The sequence below is a fragment of the Dermacentor andersoni genome, chromosome 1 (assembly GCF_023375885.2).
Source record: "Dermacentor andersoni chromosome 1, qqDerAnde1_hic_scaffold, whole genome shotgun sequence".
Taxonomy (NCBI): Eukaryota; Metazoa; Arthropoda; class Arachnida; order Ixodida; family Ixodidae; genus Dermacentor; species Dermacentor andersoni.
The window spans coordinates 350,217,329-350,236,363 of NC_092814.1; the positions used below are offsets into that span (position 1 = coordinate 350,217,329).

The following is a 19,035-nucleotide window of genomic DNA, read 5'->3' on the forward strand; positions in this document are numbered from 1 at the left end:
CTTATCAAACGATTGCGATGCATCACGAGAGCTGTCTGCTCACGTGATGTTCTGAACAAGAAGATACATTCGCTTACTTACATGTGAAGGTAAATGCCAGAGCCCTTCGGTGCTTGGGTGTGGCACAAAAGGCACGAAGGTGCCATAGCGACCGATGTCGTCGCGCGATCACATGTCAAACCTAAACTGTACGAAAGTACTACGCATCCAAAAACACCGAGATTCGAAACTGAAATTCGCGCCATGTTTTATTGAATGAATGCGTACATCCTGTTTTACATAAATTACGCACTTAGCAAGTGCTTTCTGTAAACCTAATATTCACACATCACCTTCATAAAGCTATCAGGCCTGCGTTTTTTAATGACAAAGCATAAGGCGACCTGTACTTATTTTCAGCTCTTGCAATAGTAATTGCGCTGGCCACATTGACAAGCAGCAACAGGGCGACGCCCCAACGGTTCCCCCTTTTTGTGCCCAGCTTTCCCTCTAGAGTCGGTAATATTAACTCTATGGCAGGAGAGGGCATCGGATGATGCCCTATCCTGCATGCGCCACACCGCCTGGCAAATGCGTGGACGGTCGCATCTACGCATCCAAGGGGAGGTCGGGTACCCCAAACAAATGGCGCAGGAAGCCAGCTCGCCTCTTCCAACTCCTATCTCGCTGGTTGCGTTCAAAGGTGCACGGCATTGCAAAGCTGCTCGTTCGGAACATCCTTGAGCCAAATGAGAAAGTGCGCGTGAACACTCACTCGTAAGCTTCAATGCCCAAGATTCCAGCAGGACACGTTGGATCTGCTGCATTTATTTATTTTAATTATGCAGGCTGCTTTGCCATAACGAAAACAAAACGGATAGTTTTCCGTATTGAAATTGTTTTATTGTGCGGTTAGCGCTGCACTTTATTACATCATTGATTCAATGTGTATAAAACGCGAGCTTCATATTTATTTTCGTCATTTAATGTGGTTCATTTTAGTGATGCATAATCATTCTCTAACACATGGAGCTCGACCTATAAGTTGGTTGGGTGCTTTTGATTCATGATAAAAAACTGCACGTTCCGTACGATTACTTTCAGCTCTCGGATATAGTTGCCCTTTAACCTTTCTCCGTGTTAACTTTCCGTATACAGCCTCGTGTGCTTTTTCAGGTTCTTTTTGGAATGGTATGCGAGCATGACTAGCATTTTCATAGGTAATAAATCGGTATAAAATCGGTAATAAAATCGGTAAATCGGTAGTAAAAAGGCAATAAATCGATACGCCTATAAAGGCCGCTGAAAACGGCCGTACTTCTGGATTTATCTTCCAACATGTGCTGCGTCATGTGCGTGTAGAGCTCGCAGGTCCCACTCATTCCTGAGCGCTGGTGGCGGAAAGTTCTTGTGCCTTCCCGCATCACCAGGTATACGAAGCGTTTCTGTGCCACTTTATTTTGACACTCAAACGTCACTGAATTCAGGTTTTATGTCGCATCAGAAACACTTCTTACCTAAATCCCTGCCCGAAACATACGAGTCATACATTTACACCTTCCGTGCGCAAACTTCCACTCACACATTGGATTCACGGTGCAGATAAGTCTGCAATTCAAAGACTACTCTTGGCAGGCTTGATCGAACAGCATTCTAGAACATCTTAGAAGGATTACACGCAAAAAGAAAAGACAAGGTGGGGGTGGGGGCGGAAGGAGCAATGGGCTTGGTTGCTCAAACTGCTGGAGCTCCGCAGGGCGTAATATATCTGCTATTCAAGGCCGTATCCAACAGATATGAGCTGACAAGTGGAATCGTACCACCGCACGTGGGAGGAGGCGGCTTATTGGCTGTGAAAATTTTTACGAAGTGCCAAGAGTGGCAATGTATGGTTTTGGTGGCACTGCAATGTTATAACTAAAGCGCAAACACGCCAAGGTGACAGAACGGGACGCCAGGTAACGTGCTGTGGCATTTGGTTCTGTTGCACTGTCGTCTGTTTAGGTTTCAGTGATAATGAGTTTACAGGACCTATTTATGGCTTTCATTTTTCACGTGTTACGCGTCCGTGTTTAAGGTTCTACAAAACCGCTAGCTTAGATCTGGGATAGATGTGCTGTAGTTGCCCACGATGGCATGCGACGCCCACTCAGCTTCTTGAAACATGCCGAAGATCGGGTCGCCAAGCACGCACGTCAGTAGAACGGTGACCGCCATGGTGATGGTTTTAGCCAGGAATCCAGGTAGCACCTGCGAAGTAAACAAGCGGCCGCCTATTGTAAGGACACGCTTCTTCCTACTCTCGCCGTATACTAAGATTGAAAGCCATGTAACACGTTGACCACAACCAAATATTGCACCGGTAGGAGTACCTCCGATTCCGTAAGTGCCCGTGATCGTTGACTGGTGCACGAATGAAATTTCATAGGTATACCACCTCAGACCACGTACGTCCACGCCTAATCAGAGGCAACAGCAATCCGACGCCTGTTCGACTGAGTGAAGCTCGAGGCGGACGAAGAAGATAGCGAGGTTAGCCAGCGTGTAGACCGACCGGCTATCAAGCGCTGCAGAAAAGGAGCAAATGGGGAGTATATAGGTTATAGGATAGGGGATATAAAATAAAACAAAAAAGAAAAGGAATGCACATAAGCGTGATGTAGCCCACGACAACTTTCCAAGCGGGTTATTCAGTCCGCATGTCCTCAATAAACGCAGCAACGCATTCAACGTCTCCTGTATTGACGAAGGTATAGACCGGTCTCCCAGGATTCTTTCTTGCGACAAGGGACCAATGTTCAGTCTGTCTATCGCAGTCGAACTTTTTTTTCTCGACTCACTGTAGCGAAGGCACAATTCTCCCAGCCAAAGTTGTCGCACGTAGGGCTGTGGGCCACTTCGACGTCGAATGAATAGCTATTTGCAAATGCTTCGATTTTGACAATTTCTACCTTTTATGTACTTCCTCCACCTTGGGGGCTTCTGTAGAACTGATTTGCCATATGGAGGCGAGGGTTGGCAAGTTCTCTCGAGCTCCGCTGTACCAGTGTATAAGATCGGGATCTGTTAATCGAAATGTCGAAGTGAACGCTGTAGCTGCATTGGTTGTAGACAGTGTCGCTATACTTTGGACATCATTGTGGGCAGATCGGTCGGCCTCATCCGCAATGTAATTACCACAACTGCCGCAACAGTCTGGCATCCACTGATGTGCTATGCCGCATTAAATGTATCAATATTTTTTTGCGATGTTTGCTTCCATCCGTGTCCAGCGGTGCTTCTCTACAATGTCACTCGCACTATCTGTGAAGCACGCGAGGGCAGACAAGTCTAAGCATGCTAACACAGTAAATGCAGTTGTGCATGGCAGCAGCCTAATGTTGAGAATGAATGCGGCCTAGTGGGCTGAAAACGTTGATTTCGATTAGCTCTCCTGCTAATTATGCAGACTGTAGCGAAAACATGGTCCGAAACACGATATACAAGCCTGCACCGTTTCCACTACGTTGTACATAGTGCGATACCAACAAGTCAGTGTTGGTATCGTCCATCCCTAAGTACCATCCATCCCTAAGTACGCCGATCGTCTAGAGCATTGAAAGCTCATTAGCTGCGACAAAATGGTGTGATGGTCAAGTGTGTTCTCTCGCATGTCGGAATAGGCGAGCCACGGCTGCAGCTTCCGTAAGTCCGAACAGCAATGATTAACAAAGTCCCGTAATAATACGAAATCATCGGTCTGTGTATTCTTATATCAACGTACCATTTCCATCAGAGTGAGCCGACCCTGCTCGTATACCATGGCATTCGCCGGCGTTCCCACGGGCAGTAAAAAGGCGTAGTTGCTAGCAATGGTCGCCGGAATCAAGAACAGCAGCGGGTTCACATGCAGATCCTTGGCCTTCAATAAAAACACAGAAAAAAGATCCAGAGGGCATGATTTCAATGAAAGTGTTCACAGTTTCAGGCAGGCGCTACTTTGTTACTGAATTTTATTTCTGTATACTGCGCGTTCCTCACGCCGAGATCAGTCGGTAGGCAATCCAGTTTTTTTTTTTTTTTTCAATAATTGCCGTACACTGTCAGGAAGTGCGTTTACGATTTTTACTCTAAAAAAATTCAGCACCCTTCTGGGCTTATTTTATCCGACGACAGTAATCGGGATATATCTGGAGTACAGTTACTTTCTTTCACGCTGCCCTCCTGGTAGTTTCACTGAAGGTCAAGAATTGAGCGAGCGTACCAGTGTGACATAGCGTTTCGGAGAGGAAAATAGCGAGCGCTGAATCCTAGGAAAAGAAACGCACGCAAGATTGATCTCGAATATCATTGGAGGTTTTATAAGATAAACCAAAGAAATGTGGACTGTATCCACCCCTAGAACTTCTTATGATGAACAATCTTTGTCCTATAAGCTACCTTCCCTTCTGAACCTATTAAACCATGGAGATTTTGATCCTTCGTGTAATTCTCATTAAGCGTTTCGCCCAGTCCATTTATATTCAGGAATAGTACATCCTTTCGAATTTTTTCCCCTCTACTTGTCGATCGCTGTTTTTCATGTTCATGCCATTTCAAGCCTATGCTATTGGGTTGTATTGTCCTTGCGCTTTGTTACAAAACTTTCTTTGTTGCTCGATGTTATGTAATATTCGTCGATTTATTTGAACTCTTTGTGCATGACTGACCGTCATCCTGCTGTTTTGCCAACTGTACAGGGGTCGGGACCTCGTCAATCTGCTCAAGCTTTTAGTCCCGTACTCCTCCTATTCCAAGGGAAATAAAGCTGATTGATTGATTGATTGCAACCTCAAAGAGTAAAAATTTTACTGGTGTGCATGAGTATCATGACATACTACAAATAATACTGAATTATCGTTGTCTTTATGCAAACTTAACTTTACACATGAGGGGACAGAGATAACACGTGAGCAAATACGTCGTTGTATAGTACTCCCTACACGGTCTAATCCCGTTTCTTTTTTTCGTGTGCCAGCGTAAAGTCAATTTCGATCTAGCTTGCATGATTCGCATCGCACCGCAAAGGAAACCACAGCGATGCTCCATAACTGTCTACTCACCAATTCATCAAAAACTGGCAGGAGAACGGTACACGTTGCCGAGTTGCTGACCAGTTCAGACATAAAAGAAGAGACGATACTCAGGCAGATCATGAGTGGCACGGGAGGCATGTGGCCCAAGGTGGCGAGTTTCTGGCCCAAGAGTTCCGACAGCCCAGAAACCTGGAGATGTTTAAAAAGCGATACGAGAGAAAATGGGCAGTTTTGAAGGGACTACCTGGAAACATCGCCTAAGCTCCGTCCTCCTCAAAAATATTATTATTCTCAAATTATAAAAGAGCGATAGAATAAAAGAAACTACAGAATTACCTTCTATCCCTCATGCTAAAGTAAGCCGAAACAATAGTTGTTCTGACATTAACATAACCACACAGTTCATCTATATATATATACCCAACTCGGGTGAACGGACAATGTGCCAAGTGAAACGCACCTCACAATCTATAGCTGCTCGCTTGGCGGCGACGTTAAACAATTTATTGAGCTATAGTAAACCATGCCCGCTGAAATACCGAGGTTTTACGCGCCAAACCCACGATATGATTATGAAGTGAGTACACAGGTATTCTTGCATTTCGCCCCCATAGAAATGCGGCCGCCGCACCGGGATTTGATCCTGCGCCGACTGCCTTTGAACTAACTGTCGTTCCCATTATGTTTAAATAATCCTGCATCTTACTGTTCCAAGCTTCTCCCGCTATTTAAATGTTACTTCCTGCACCACTGGAATGCACTTGAATCTACAGAGCGCTACAATAGACGACATGCAATGTACGGGAAATGTACGGCAATGTACGGCTAATGTACGGCTAATGTACGGGAAAACACTGCATTTTCCAAGTGTCATTGTGAAAGTCGGGGTGCTGACACCTGGTTCGTTAAGATGCCGACGGTGCATGAAAAGGCAAGAACAACTGCAAACATGATATTCCCCAAATGGCTGCACCTTCTAAGTCAAGTATTTCGCTAGAATAGCAGCTTGGGCTTGTTGGTTTTCCATCCTGCTGTTAACAGCGCAAAATGTAGACGAGAGACGAGACAAGAAGACACCACAAGCGTTGACTTTCAACTTGAAAGTCAGCGCTTGTGGTGTCTTCTTGTCTCGTCTTTCGTCTACATTTTGCGCTGTTAACAGCAGGTTCTAAGTCAAGTATGCCTGCCTACACCAACTTTGCACACAAGTCAAAAATTTTAAGGTGCCACTCTTTCGACCTTCTTTACAGCAAGGACCCAAAGAACGCATTATATTGGAAGACATCGTGTTATAAAGAAAACACACACAATGACACAAGCTCAAGTTTCAACATGTTGCCAAACATGGGCTGCAATTACGTAAAACTATTCCATTTCTGTTTTATTCCAATCTCCTGACATCAAATTTGCGTATACGCCGACGCAAGCATCGAGCGGTGGCCCACAGCGTTATTGCAGCAGCCCAATCAAACGCTCTCTTCACTTATAGGACGTCATTTGCGTTTGCTTTCAAAGCGAATAACATTGCCTACCTTGACAGGTTTTTCTTGTCTAACAAGAGGCAAGAAAGCGCACAGAAGTGGAGAGCATGTCGGTGGAGCCAAGCTAGTGCAGTGAAAGTAGATAAGCGGGGGAGGAGAGTAGTGCCGGCATCGGCGATTGGTCACTTTCCCCTTGCTTAGGCTGCGGGGGCTGGTCGAAAATTCCTTCTAAAACGGATCTTAAGCTAAGAAAAGTTTGAAATAGTGATGGCGTATACGTGCCATAATCGCTCGATAATGTTATGCTCCCACCCAGATATTTATTACAAACAGAGAAACCCATGCTTCCCGGCAGCTACGATTAGCCAGTGCCAGATCGTTCGGTGGGCAGCCATCTTCAATTTCTTTTTGAAACGTGGCCATCTCTGGCTGAACTGAAATATTGCAGTTTTATTTGGTATATTAATGCATCTTTACATCGTACACGTCCCTTTGATATGGTGAGTGATCGCGGCTTTGTGACGTCGCGTGGCAAACACGCGAACTGAGCACAGTCAGAGAATGTTTGACCTAGGCAGAGGGCTATAAGGACGAAAAAGGCGTAGAATCAGAAATAATTATTACATCGAAGATGTATATGGCCAGCAGATTCCTCCGTCCATCCGTTTGTCGCCTGTACGCCGAAAACACCTCCGGCGCAACCCTATGTGCATGTGCGAAAAAAAAAAAAAGAAAGAGAGGCGCGCGATTGGCTTTCCATCAGCAAGGTCGCGAGCAGAACCGGGAACGAGCTCGCCTACGCCATGCCGATGTTGCAGCCCGGGCGCAAGAACAGGCTCGTGCAGCCGAGCGCAAGCAGCAGCTGCGTGCCGAGGATCCAACTCCTGTACAGCCGAGGAGGTTGCAGTAGCGCTCGCTTGTGCGGGTACAAAAGCGGGAGTAATATTATGCGATAACAAATTAGCTATCCGAAATTTTAACAAAGGGAGAATCTCGGAAAAAGCCCTCCACATTCTACTCAAAAACCCTCCCAGGAGGGACATAACTTTTATTTGGGTACCGGCCCATGAAGAAGTCCCAGGCAACGAAGCCGCTCACGAGCTCGCCCGAGCACTCTACCACCGGGCAACTCTAGAGCAGCCAGTTCCAGGGATAAAAGATAGCATGATCACGTACAGGGAAATTGTCGATCACTACAAAGCCGAAAGAAGAATCTTTCCGCCTCCGCATTGGTCTCTCTCTCTGGAGGACGCTCGCATTTGGCGACGCCTCCAGGGAAACAATTATACATCACCACATTGGATCTACTTAGCACAGACGAGGGACTATAACGACGCCCTCTGCAAAATTTGTAAGCAAAAAGGTACGCTAGACCATATAATATGGGAGTGTGCTGGCTCCCCAGGGGCCAAGGAAAACATTGACAGTAGAGAAGCCTGGGAGGCCTTGCTCCAGAGCGAGGCTGAAGACGACCAGCTTCGAGCAATCCGCCTGGCCGTTGAGGCCGTGAAGACTCACCGTCCTCAACGCGCGGGGATTGCCTCGTCCTCCCCCCCCCCCCCCCCCCCTACCTACGTGTACGTTAAGAGGCGGGCACCCCAGCTCGGTGGAACAATAAAGTTTTCAATCAATCAATCAATCAATCAATCAATCACCAGCAGCCTACCAAGCCGTCGTTTAATGAACCGTCGGGATTAACCCAGTGATAAACACCGGGGCCGCACGTTTCAGCTTCGTTGGTTAACCATCTGTACGGAGTGCTCTGGCGGTGATTTTTTTTTTACCCCTTGGGCCGAATCGTGCGTAATCAATGTGCACACATTAAATAAGAAAACTGTCTTTGTAGTTTTCGGGACGTCGCGTGACAGACAGGCGATGTGGACATGACCCGAAAGTGTTCGACCAATTGTGAAGGGCTAATGGGAGTAGCGGAATAGAAGCGGATTGGAATAGCTTTACGTTATAGTACACCGTTTGTTGCAGCTCGAAGCACGTGACTACAACAGAATCCAGAATTCAGACTCATTCACCAGCTGTCTTTAGTAACGTGGCTGAGTGGGTTAGTTCCTAATACACATTAAACGTAAACAGTGCAAAAACAGCACGCCCCGTGTTGTTTTCGTCCCCGTGCTGATATTGCGCTGTTCGCGTTAGGTGGCCATTTTGGTCGCCCGGTTCAATTACCACGATATCTCAGTCCGTCAATGTGTTAGGTAGCTACATATCATGATATAAAACAAAAATAAAAAGAGAAAAATCCCTTACATCGTTACGTAGGAAGCGCATTCGGTATACGCGGGGCATCGCATAAGCGCGTCGTCACTGCCATAACACGAGAACGCAGGCAAATTCGCATGTCACCATCTCGTCAGCAACAACCTTACCAGGGCGGCCAGGGGAGCGCAGTTTAATAAAATTAAAGTTGCTGTGAGAGCAAGCTAGGCTGTAGTCAAAGGACATCTTCATTGACGAAGTAAATAGCTCATGGACGCGAGAGGTAACAAATTTCTATCTGTAGTACGACGACGTTGATTAATATGCATTCAGTTTAGCCGCCTATATTTGACCAGAAGTCTTCGCAATACATTTTTCGTCAGTACAAAGCTTGCAGCTGTTGCAACAGTTTCATATTCTTTAAAGTTCCAAGGTAAAGACAGATTTTCTTCCGCATTATAGACACATAAAACACAAAGTTAAAGCTTTCTTGAGCTGTACGTATTCACAATAATGAGTTACCGAAGAATGGCCCTGTGATTTTTTTTCTTAAGACGCTTTACACCAAAAGCAGTCCTAGATCAATGGACCTTCCAGAAAGTCACACTGACCCGTCGTATTAGTGAAAACGCAATGTCATCAGTAGGTGACAGCATAGGTGCATAAAATAGCGTTGTGTGCTGCACATCTGGAAATTGCGAACTTTCCAGAAGAGGGTTGTAGCGCCGAAAAAGACAACACATAGCAAGCGAGACAGGACAGGCGCAACTTCCGACTGTTGGAAGTTGCGCCTGTCCCGTCTCGCTTGCTATGTGTTGTCTTTTTCGGCGCTACAACCCTCTTCTGGAAACGTGCACCAACTAGCCCCCCAACAAGTATTACTAAATTGCGAACTGCTCACCCTCATGCCTTCGGCGATGGCAAACCCGCTGCCAATCAGTAAAATGACGCTCCACGGCAGCTTAGCTTGCACCATTTCCCAAGACAGCAAGGAAGGACTTTTGGCACCCTCCCAAGGCTTCGATGGAATCATGAACAGCAGGATCACTGGTATGGTTACCGCTGTGGCGTCCTTGGGCTTTCTACAATTTGAAGCACACGCAAAAGACTATTTATTACCTAACGTAAGCATTCGCTTCCAATAAAGCATTTCGTTCATAATTCTTGCTCTTCCGACGCCACATCTAGCCCTTCAAAGCCAATAAAATATAGCAAGGTATAAAATAAGGCACATCGCTAACGTTTCGACAACGAAACCCATTATTGCGAACGCTTGCTGTTTTTAATTACGTAATTACAGACTAATTATATGCCCAGGCAGACATCATTTGAAAGAGACAGGAAAGAAATTCAACCACTAATAAAATTAATTACAGTAACTAACTATAAGATTCCCAACTTTAGAGCACATGCTTATATAATGTTGAAGGTGATCGTCATAAAAGTCTATCTACAGGTTTCTTCATTTAGAAATGGCGATGTAGGCCGCAATAACCAGCGTCCAATTATTCCTTGAACTTACATAATTACGCACGCGTCACCTCGAAGCACGGAACTTCGTCCAACGCCTCTGTGACGTAAAAGCGTGGCGTAAAATGAAGTTGCCATCGCACTGCCCTCTACTCACGAGATCATTCTTATTCACTGTTTTCGCAACTCGTGTTTGCGCGCTTAGTCACTTTAGCACCAGGAGTGAGACGGGCCGATTTATCGCGCTACGGCGAGTTTTTCTTTTACGCGTCTACACTACGTCCGAGGTAGCTTGCAGCAGGAGCTGCGCCTTCGCGGGGCCATGTACGTAGTCACATAAATTGGATGAATGATTTCACGCTCGTTATTTCGGTCCACGTGGCCACTCCTAAACGTATGAACTCGGAACTACACTGTTATGACGATTCCTCTCGACTCTTCAATATAAACACACGCCGTAAAGCGCATTAAAAAATTAACTTGTGGAGTGTTAACTGCCAAAAACACCATCTGATTAAAAGGCACCCCGTAGTGGGAGATTGAACCACCTGGGGCTCTTCAGCACGCACCGAATGCACGGTACACGGGCGTTTGAGCCGGGATTCGATCCCACGACCTCGTGCTTAGCAGCGTAACGCCGTAGCCACTACGCCACCATGGAGGGTGCCGTCAAGTGCGTAGCTAAGTTACTATAGTGGATCCTTTTATTAACCCTTTGATGCCTGATTTATTTTAAACTGGAGAAACAATTTCAAACTTTGTGGTGTATTTGGTGTTTGCCCTTTTATTAAAATCTACACTAGAAATCTTCAATGCACTGCTATATTTAAAAATTGGCATGTGGTGAATTCGCCACACTGGGCATTTGGTCCATCTTCGACCAATGGTGAAAATTTATTAATACGGACACATACTTTACTAATGGCTGGTTCTTGTCTTCTGAAACGATTTCCATCTTACTAGACCTTATAAAGTCGGTCTTATTGGTCACAAGTGCTGATTAATGTTGAAGAAGGCGTTCATGTGTTTATTGAGGCTGAGATAGGCATGTGAAAACCATCTGTTCGTTACAGTTAGGGTGCACCTCTGCCGTGTGCCTTTTACAAGTGTCCAGTGCCGCACATGCTGATGCTGACGTCCGAAGCTGGCGCTGGCTCCATGAGAAGTATACCCTACGCCACTAAATATGTTTTCGTGGCCGATTTTTTCACTAAGGAGGAGTCTATGGAGAACAGACAAAGACCAAAACTAGCCCGTAATTTCTGTGCGTTAATGTGTACGCAATTATTCCGCGTGCCGCGAATTCGTGGCATTAGTCTAATTAATAGGTTAATTACTGAATCGGTCGCTTTGGTTCGTCTTAGGTATTTTTTAGCTGCTTCGAATAAAAAAGGAAACCATACATACTAAAGTACCACTGGACGGCACTATAACTTCTCGTTCGGAGCTCCACCAGACTGTGTTCTGCACTTCGTATTAGTCATTCGGTTAGTGAAAAGACAGAAATAAGCGATAAAACAATGAACACAGGGAGCACGTCAATGAGTGCTTTAATGAGCAGGTGAGTGAATATTTCAAGAAGAGGTCGTGCTATGCGGACCAGAGCCCTGCCGTGCTCGCAAGGCTCTAGATGGTGGTTCGGCGATTCCAAGGCCACCTTTGCTGAGGAGTCTGTCTCTCTGTTGGGACAGCGGACAGTGAGGCGGGCGATCGTGTTGGTCACGAGGGGAACCAAATGTACCACTTGCGACACCGACATCTCTCGGTGACACAGGGGGCAGCTACTCGATCCGGGACTCGTGTCATGTGCAAGCCAGCCATGGATGTAGATGAAGCAAATAATGCGGCGACCACAGGGTCTCGGTACACACCAGCTCCTGCGGAGGCCTGGGCTCGAAGTTCTCCACGGAGTAGACGGGCGGTTCACTCGGCATATCGGCACGCAGGGTCGCACACCGGCTATAAGATGGCCCGGCCGGCGGTTGACGAGCTAAATTGTCGAACCAGTTCCGTTCAGATGAACTCATTGCCCTGTAGCTCTTACATGAAAGACAGCTGCTAAACGCTGAGTTGTGGAAAGATCCGAGTCTCCAGTACTGCGACGCAGATCGAAGCTGACGCGACTCTTTCGTCTCCGGCGTCTTGTGACGAGAACGTGGTCCGGCGTTAGAGAGGCGCACCCGGTATTCGGTCGGCTTGGCCAGTTGCGGGTTCTGGAGTGCACCGTTCGCTGGACACGCCTGGTCGAACCGCACCTTCCGTGAAAGGCCTCAGAAACGTTCGGACCTGAAGCAGCTCTTCTTCTTCTAACCTCGCAGCTCGCAGCACGAGGCACGAGACAAGCGTGCCGGAGCGCGCTATATATAAAAAGGCGGCCGAGGAAGATGACGATGGGCCCTAGAGAGCGATTTCGACAACTCTTTTCAATCAACCGAGTGTGGCCAATCGCCCCTGCGGGTACGAGCCCCGTTTTGAGGCACCAACAACAACAACCACAACAAAACTCGCTCTCTTGCTCCCCGCCTGCAGAATATACCTCAGGTATGGTATGGTAAAACTTCATTCTGGTCCTTCGGAACACGCGTCATCACGTAGCGGGCCGCTCCCACGTTGGTACAGAAAGGCCGAGCCTCTCTGTTGCGTCGCGGGCCCGATGGACAGACGCGGTGAAATACCCGAGCATAATATGTGACAACCGGCTTAGTTTGCGCACGCACGTTGAATATATAAATAAAAAAGGAGTGCAAGCGTTGGAATGCCAAGAAGACTTTGCAACAGTCGATCGGGGTTGCGGAGAGACTCTCTTGTGACGATTTGTGAAATGTATGTACGGCCAATTTTGGAATTTGGATGTATTCTATATTCGGGTGTGCCGGCACATAAATTACATCCCCTTGTTCTTCTGGAACGGGAAGCTTTACGCCTGTGCCTTGGTTTAGCAAAGTTCGTTGCAACAATGTGTTATACGCAGAAACTCACTTACCGTCTCTTTTGTGCAGATTTCGGTTATCAACAGTTCAAACATTCCTAAAGATGTATGAATTCCCTATAAAATTACAAATCATTTTTATTTCTCAACCTACAATAGGTTTTCAATCTTCCTGGCCTAGGTTCCACACTCCTCATGTCGTCCTTGTTCAGGCACTTGTTGGTTCCTTAGATGTAGGATTATGTGATATCCCGCCTATTGGCAGTCAGAGACAGAATCTCCAGATTAATTTTGACGATATATACCCGAACAACACAAAACACCTCTCTTGCAATATATTAAATGGGCTATTACAAAATCACTCATTGGAGCTAAAAATAAACGCTGTCATAGCGACAGAGGCGTCGCAAACAGAAGAAAAATCTGGAATTTGAATTTTCTCTTCCGCTTTTGACTGGTCTTTCTCTTTAAGACTTCCTGACTACGTATCAATATTTATAGCTGTGTTTCCGGCGGCTACATTGGCTATACGAAAAGTGAACTCATCAATCTCGGAAGTTGTAATAATAACGGGTTCTCTATCTTTATGCTCAGCTCTCACTGCAAATAGTAGCTCACATATTTCACGTACATTTCATTGTTTGATACCTTCTAAATTTACACTAATTAGATTGGTATGGGTGCCTGGTCATAAAGGATTAGTTATCAGTGAATTAGCAGACAGCTTGGCGAGAGCTGCCATTAGTGGTTTAATTCTCTCGATCCTTCCTGTACCTGCTTTCATAACTGCTGCTAGGTTAAGGAAACAGACAATCATCCAAGATTGTTGGAACATATCATTAACAAGTTTAAGTGATTACCGACACCTCCTATTTTCTTGGAACAGAAACTTCTGCCGTAATAGAAAAGTTGAAGTCCTGTTGACGAAATTCCGATGTAGAATACCTGCATTAAACTATTATCTGCATCAATTTGGTCTGACACCCTCCTTCTTGCGCTCATAATGTGGTGATGATGAAACAATAGAACAGTTCCTCATGTCATGATGCCGTTTTTCCGCATTAAGAAAACACACTTTAGAAAGAAAATTTCATAGTGCAGGATTAAATACGATTCCTGATATTGTATCTTTCTGAGCCTGTTCTCTGGGACACCATCATAGGGATGTTGGTTCAGCTATCGGGAGGTACATAACTGAATCAGGAAGATTGCCTTGCTAAATTATTAAAATTTATCAGATTTTATTTCTTTAGCCATTCCAAATTTCTCAATAGTGGTTCTTTTCAGACTCGGATAATCTTTTTCTTAAATCAGTCGATTCTTGTCCAATCCCCCATATTCGGTGTGAGCCACTCTCCGAGGCAAGCAAGCAAGCAAGCATTTCGACAGATACTCACATGGTGCCAAAATAAGTGGCCCATCCCCTGGCGAACATAGGGTCCCGGAAGAGCCAGAGGAACACCAGAAGAATACAAAGCAGCAGGACGGCCACTTCGTGAAACCTGCGGTGTATACCACCAACGGATTATCGTTGGCACATGGCAGTTCAAAATTAAGATAATGAATAGAAGACGTGAGGAATGTTTACTATCCCAACTTTCGTTTTGGTCACGAGGTGAAACTTAGAAACCCGTCTGGTTATCGACACTAACTGTCTGGGCGCCGTCGGCAGCACCTCTTTCTACCGAAATACGTACACAGATATGTTCCTCGAGTGCTATGCACCTATTTTGCTTCACTAATCAACGTCCACTGCGGAAGCCAATTAATCCTTCATTGATTACGTGTTCCTTAAGCTTCGAAAAGCATATTACCTTGGGTCCTATCAACTAACTTGTGTAAAACCAAACAAATCAAGAGGCAGCCGCAGCGTACTCACTTAGATCTAAAGTTTACATTTTATAACCGAAGGACGTTTCTAATTGCTAACGATTTCGAATACTTTCACTGCCAAGACATTGCGGCTGCGACGCGCGTTCTGTGCGCAATCCTTACTTGTGTGCTACTTATAGCACCGCCATGCAGGTTGTTTGTCGACGAATTGGTGATTCACTGTGCAGTATCGTCTCCCTCTGACGTTGTATTCCTTCAGTTTAACCCTAATGTGACCTCCAACTATTCCAAATCCTTCCAAATTGGTTGGACTCAAGCAATCGAGACTGTCGAGGATCTTAAAGAAAGAAGCCCTTATCACAACATAAAAACATTGATAGATCAATAACTAGAAAAAAAAAAGCTGTACAAGCCCTTTAGATTTCACGTAACTTATAACATGCGCTAGCTGTCCAGTGTTAACGTGCAGCTAAAAATGTTGCTGTCACGTTACAATAGTTGCGTCACTTTTACTTGAAGGTACCCTCCCCTTGAAGCAACTGCTACATCTATCCCCTCGGAGCCCCTTGCAAGCATATAAGTGTGAAATCCATGCGATGCATGAATTCCTTATTTGTTGAACTTAACCAGAATAGGATTGTCGTGAACATGGTATTGGGCCTAAATATTGCCTATTTTCTAACATATATTCTAGAAAATATAGTTTTCATCTGGAACAAATTTTGTTTCAATTCATTCTTCAAAAGCACACGTAGTCCAGCACCTAAGAAATTAGCTCGTGAAATGAAATTAAAGCTGTGGTATTCACCTGATTTTTCTCATTATTATTTGGATTAATTCGACCCTTCTATGCAACTATGCCCGTTACCTGGTCTTCCCCGAAAAGTGAAGACAGACCACTATGATGTTCACGCCGGGCATTGCATTTACCAACGCATACTCACTCTTGAGAAGAAGAAACGATAGCGCCCATTGCAATGGACATACGCGAGGAAACTGGTAGAGATACGTAGAAAGACAGAGATGCAACAAAAGAAAGGCGGGGAGGATAACTAGAACAAAAATCCGATTCACTGCTCGGCACTAGGGAATGGGAAAGTAGAAAGATAGAGAGGAAATGGCACTTTCAGGGCTATTGCCCGTTCTATTTAGAAGAAAGCCTTACCCTCCACCCCCTGAAAACTAGCAAGACTAAATACCTCTCTCACGGAGCAAGATCTTGGCACCATGTTCTCGTACATCACAGCTGCAGAAGGCCACAAGATCGTTGCTACGATTACTGAAGACAAATGGAGCGGATACAACACTGTAGTTTCAATTACGTCGACGACTCCAATACACATCAACACTGAGCTTTCTCACTTTCATTTAGTCTTTTCTTTTCCATTCCCTTCCCCCCGTAGAGGGCTTAGTTCTGGTTAACAGACCCACCTCCCTTTATCCTTTGCTCTTTCTCTTTGCACCTACATTCCCATAATTAGACGCAGAAAAAACGTCCCGCTTTATTCGTTTTCTTAAATATTTCACAATTTACCCCTCGCCACGTACCTTCATGCATATTTTACGGATTAGAGCCACAACACATATATAATTTTATACCTTTTGGTCCTATGTCTCAAACCACAAAGACTTCAAGCAGTGTAGTTAACCGACCGACCATTTAGGGCTCAGAATTTTCTTACCCACGATGTGTCGTGTTCTACATTTACTATCTATGCGTTTGCACGCAGTCATCGCTACGTGCTTTTATGCAAAAGAGCCTTGGTACAAGACAGCACGGAGTGGACACCGTATGGGTGAAGATTAAAACATGGGGAACTTGGTTTAGCATTTCAGCAGTATGGCGGCATAAAGATGAGGAAAGGGCGAATTCTTCTCGGAAAATAAACAGTTGCAATGTGCGTCTTTATTCCTTTTCTGTGTCGTCTTCCTTCCTGCTATGTGTGCTGGTAATGTTAAAGAACAAAAGACGCCGAGATAGCTTAGCGGCTATGGTTTCGCGTTGCCAAGCGCGAGGTCGCGGGGTAAGATCCCGGGCGTGGCGGCCTCATTTCTACGGGGTCGAGTTGCAAAAACGCCAGTGTCCCGTGCATTGTGGACAGGTTAAAGATCCCCTCGTGGTCAAAATTAATCCGGAGTCGGCCACTGCAATCTAATCTTGGTTTGAGCACGTATAAAGCTAGAAGGGAATTAAAATTAAAAAAAGAAAGCAACTGCTCAGGTTCGCGCTCTTTGTAACGTACTTGACGGGCCCCAACGCAGCGTAATTCCGACGAATGGCGGCCATGGTGTGACTACGGCTTTCTTTTCCCAGGTCTGGGCTGGAACGAGAGAGCCGGGTGTGAACGTTCATGCAGAAACTTAACGCTTATCATGCACGCACACATTACGGTATGCTAGAATCGCGAAAGAAAGATACTCAAAATGGTCCATACGAACACACGTGCCGATGAGTCCGGCAACAGAGAAACTGTACTACGTGGTTCCAACTACAATTTAACAACTGAGGTAGGTAAAACAGTGATAACAGGACAAACCGCTCAGCTCGTACAAATACGGGGCGATTATTTCTAAGTTTTATGCAATTTTTACATATCACCTGTTGAAGATGCCATAATTCTAGTCCATGAGCTGGATTGTTTAGAGACTCGGACATTGCTTGCACGAAAAATTGAAACACATGTTCAGCTAATTAACAAAGGCGCAACAATTAACTTCCTAAATAGTGACTTTACGGCACACATTTCAATTTACAAAATGTAGCCGTTGAGTTTGCCAAGCGTATCCACTGGGAATGGATTTCCATAATGACGCCAGTTTGAAGTTATGTGTCATCAAACTCGCCGTAAAAATGCACTGCTGGTCTGCTTACTTTTTTTAACAAAACGTTCTTTCATGCATTCTAGCACAAAAGTTACTAGAACGCCCATGTATCTTGTATGACACTAAGGAAAAGTATATCTTAAAACTGGCGTAATCCTCGAAATTCATTTCAAGTGGATGCGTCTTGCAAATTCACAGGCTACAATTCGTAAATCGCTATTTGTGCCGTAAAGTAACTAAGAAGTTATTTAGTAACTCTTTTCTAATTACTTGAATAGGTCTTTCGATTTCTCGTGCAAGTAATGTCCGCCTCTTCGAATAACCCAGCTCAGCGACAAGAATCGTGCAATCTGCCCCAGCTGATGTTTGAAAATTTCGTGAAACTAAATATCATCACCCTGTATATTTGAACTCTCCAGCGCTAAATGGTCCTCATAATTAATTTCAATCCAACAACATGCCACAGTGGCACATATCAATCGTGCACATACTCACGGATAAGCAATAGCATCCCCACACGCAGACTGACACAGCCCTTCGCAATGGAACACAAACCAAGAGCACGTGGCAGAGAGGAGGGTGACCCCAGCTCGGCTCCATGGCCCCGCATTCATTGGCAATCACAACGCAGTCCTTGATGGTTTAACACGTAGAGCGGCTTCGCTTAATAACACGAACGTATTTGTCTTCCCGCAGGGGCATTGGACCCTCGGGATAGAGCTATTTTGTGTCCTCATTTATTAGTAAGGACTATCTGCCGAGCGAGTGGACACGTTTAGTAGGGAAAGTTTAGCAGGAACCAAACGGCAAACACTCCACCAGCGTGACTAGTGGACGAGCGCGTGGTGGATTTGTTGGAGTGGACGCATCCTGACTTTCTTTTTCCTCTCTGCTATACTTCACTGCTCATGGTATTGTTTATTTCTCCTGGTAGTGCCAGCGATACGCGCTCACACCAGATTTACCATTGTGGCATGTTTAGCTACACACGTTAATATATGCTCGGATGGGGCGATTTCTGGGTTGCCTTTGTAGAAAGCAAATGCACTTGTGACTTTCAAACGCCTATACCGCTTTACGAACCGCCAACGCGAGCACATACACGACACAAAACAAATATAAACGTAAGATTTGAGTCTCAGCATCCCCGCCGCGTTCTAAATAAAACGTTTGGTCTCTCAGACATAGGTGTCCCTTCGCTTCGCACTGACGGAGAGGGGAGGCTCTAAACCAAGGAATATATGACACAACA

At 45.4% G+C, this 19,035-nt stretch overlaps 1 protein-coding gene across 1 annotated transcript; it reads right to left on the reverse strand.

Annotated features, from left to right (window-relative positions):
- Positions 1-222: 222 nt before the first annotated feature.
- Positions 223-17,572, reverse strand: LOC129381163 (solute carrier family 13 member 1-like). The gene is made up of 6 exons (XM_055063798.2): positions 17,204-17,572; positions 14,525-14,629; positions 9,630-9,810; positions 5,061-5,222; positions 3,743-3,880; positions 223-2,229 (listed from the first exon to the last, which is right to left on the reverse strand). Exons 1-6 carry the CDS (start codon positions 17,311-17,313, stop codon positions 2,071-2,073), a joined length of 855 nt encoding a protein of 284 aa, XP_054919773.1. The 5' UTR covers positions 17,314-17,572; the 3' UTR covers positions 223-2,070.
- Positions 17,573-19,035: the final 1,463 nt, after the last annotated feature.

What these genes read in the sequence shown, in the direction of transcription:
- LOC129381163 (XM_055063798.2), bottom strand. Translation starts at nt 17,313, where the DNA reads ATGAACGTTCACACCCGGCTCTCTCGTTCCAGCCCAGACCTGGGAAAA. An exon ending in CCATCGCCGAAGGCATGAGG is followed by an intron (nt 5,223 to 9,629) that starts GTGAGCAGTTCG and finishes AAACATCTCCAG; the next exon opens with GTTTCTGGGCTGTCGGAACT. An exon ending in TGCCAGTTTTTGATGAATTG is followed by an intron (nt 3,881 to 5,060) that starts GTGAGTAGACAG and finishes TTTTTATTGAAG; the next exon opens with GCCAAGGATCTGCATGTGAA.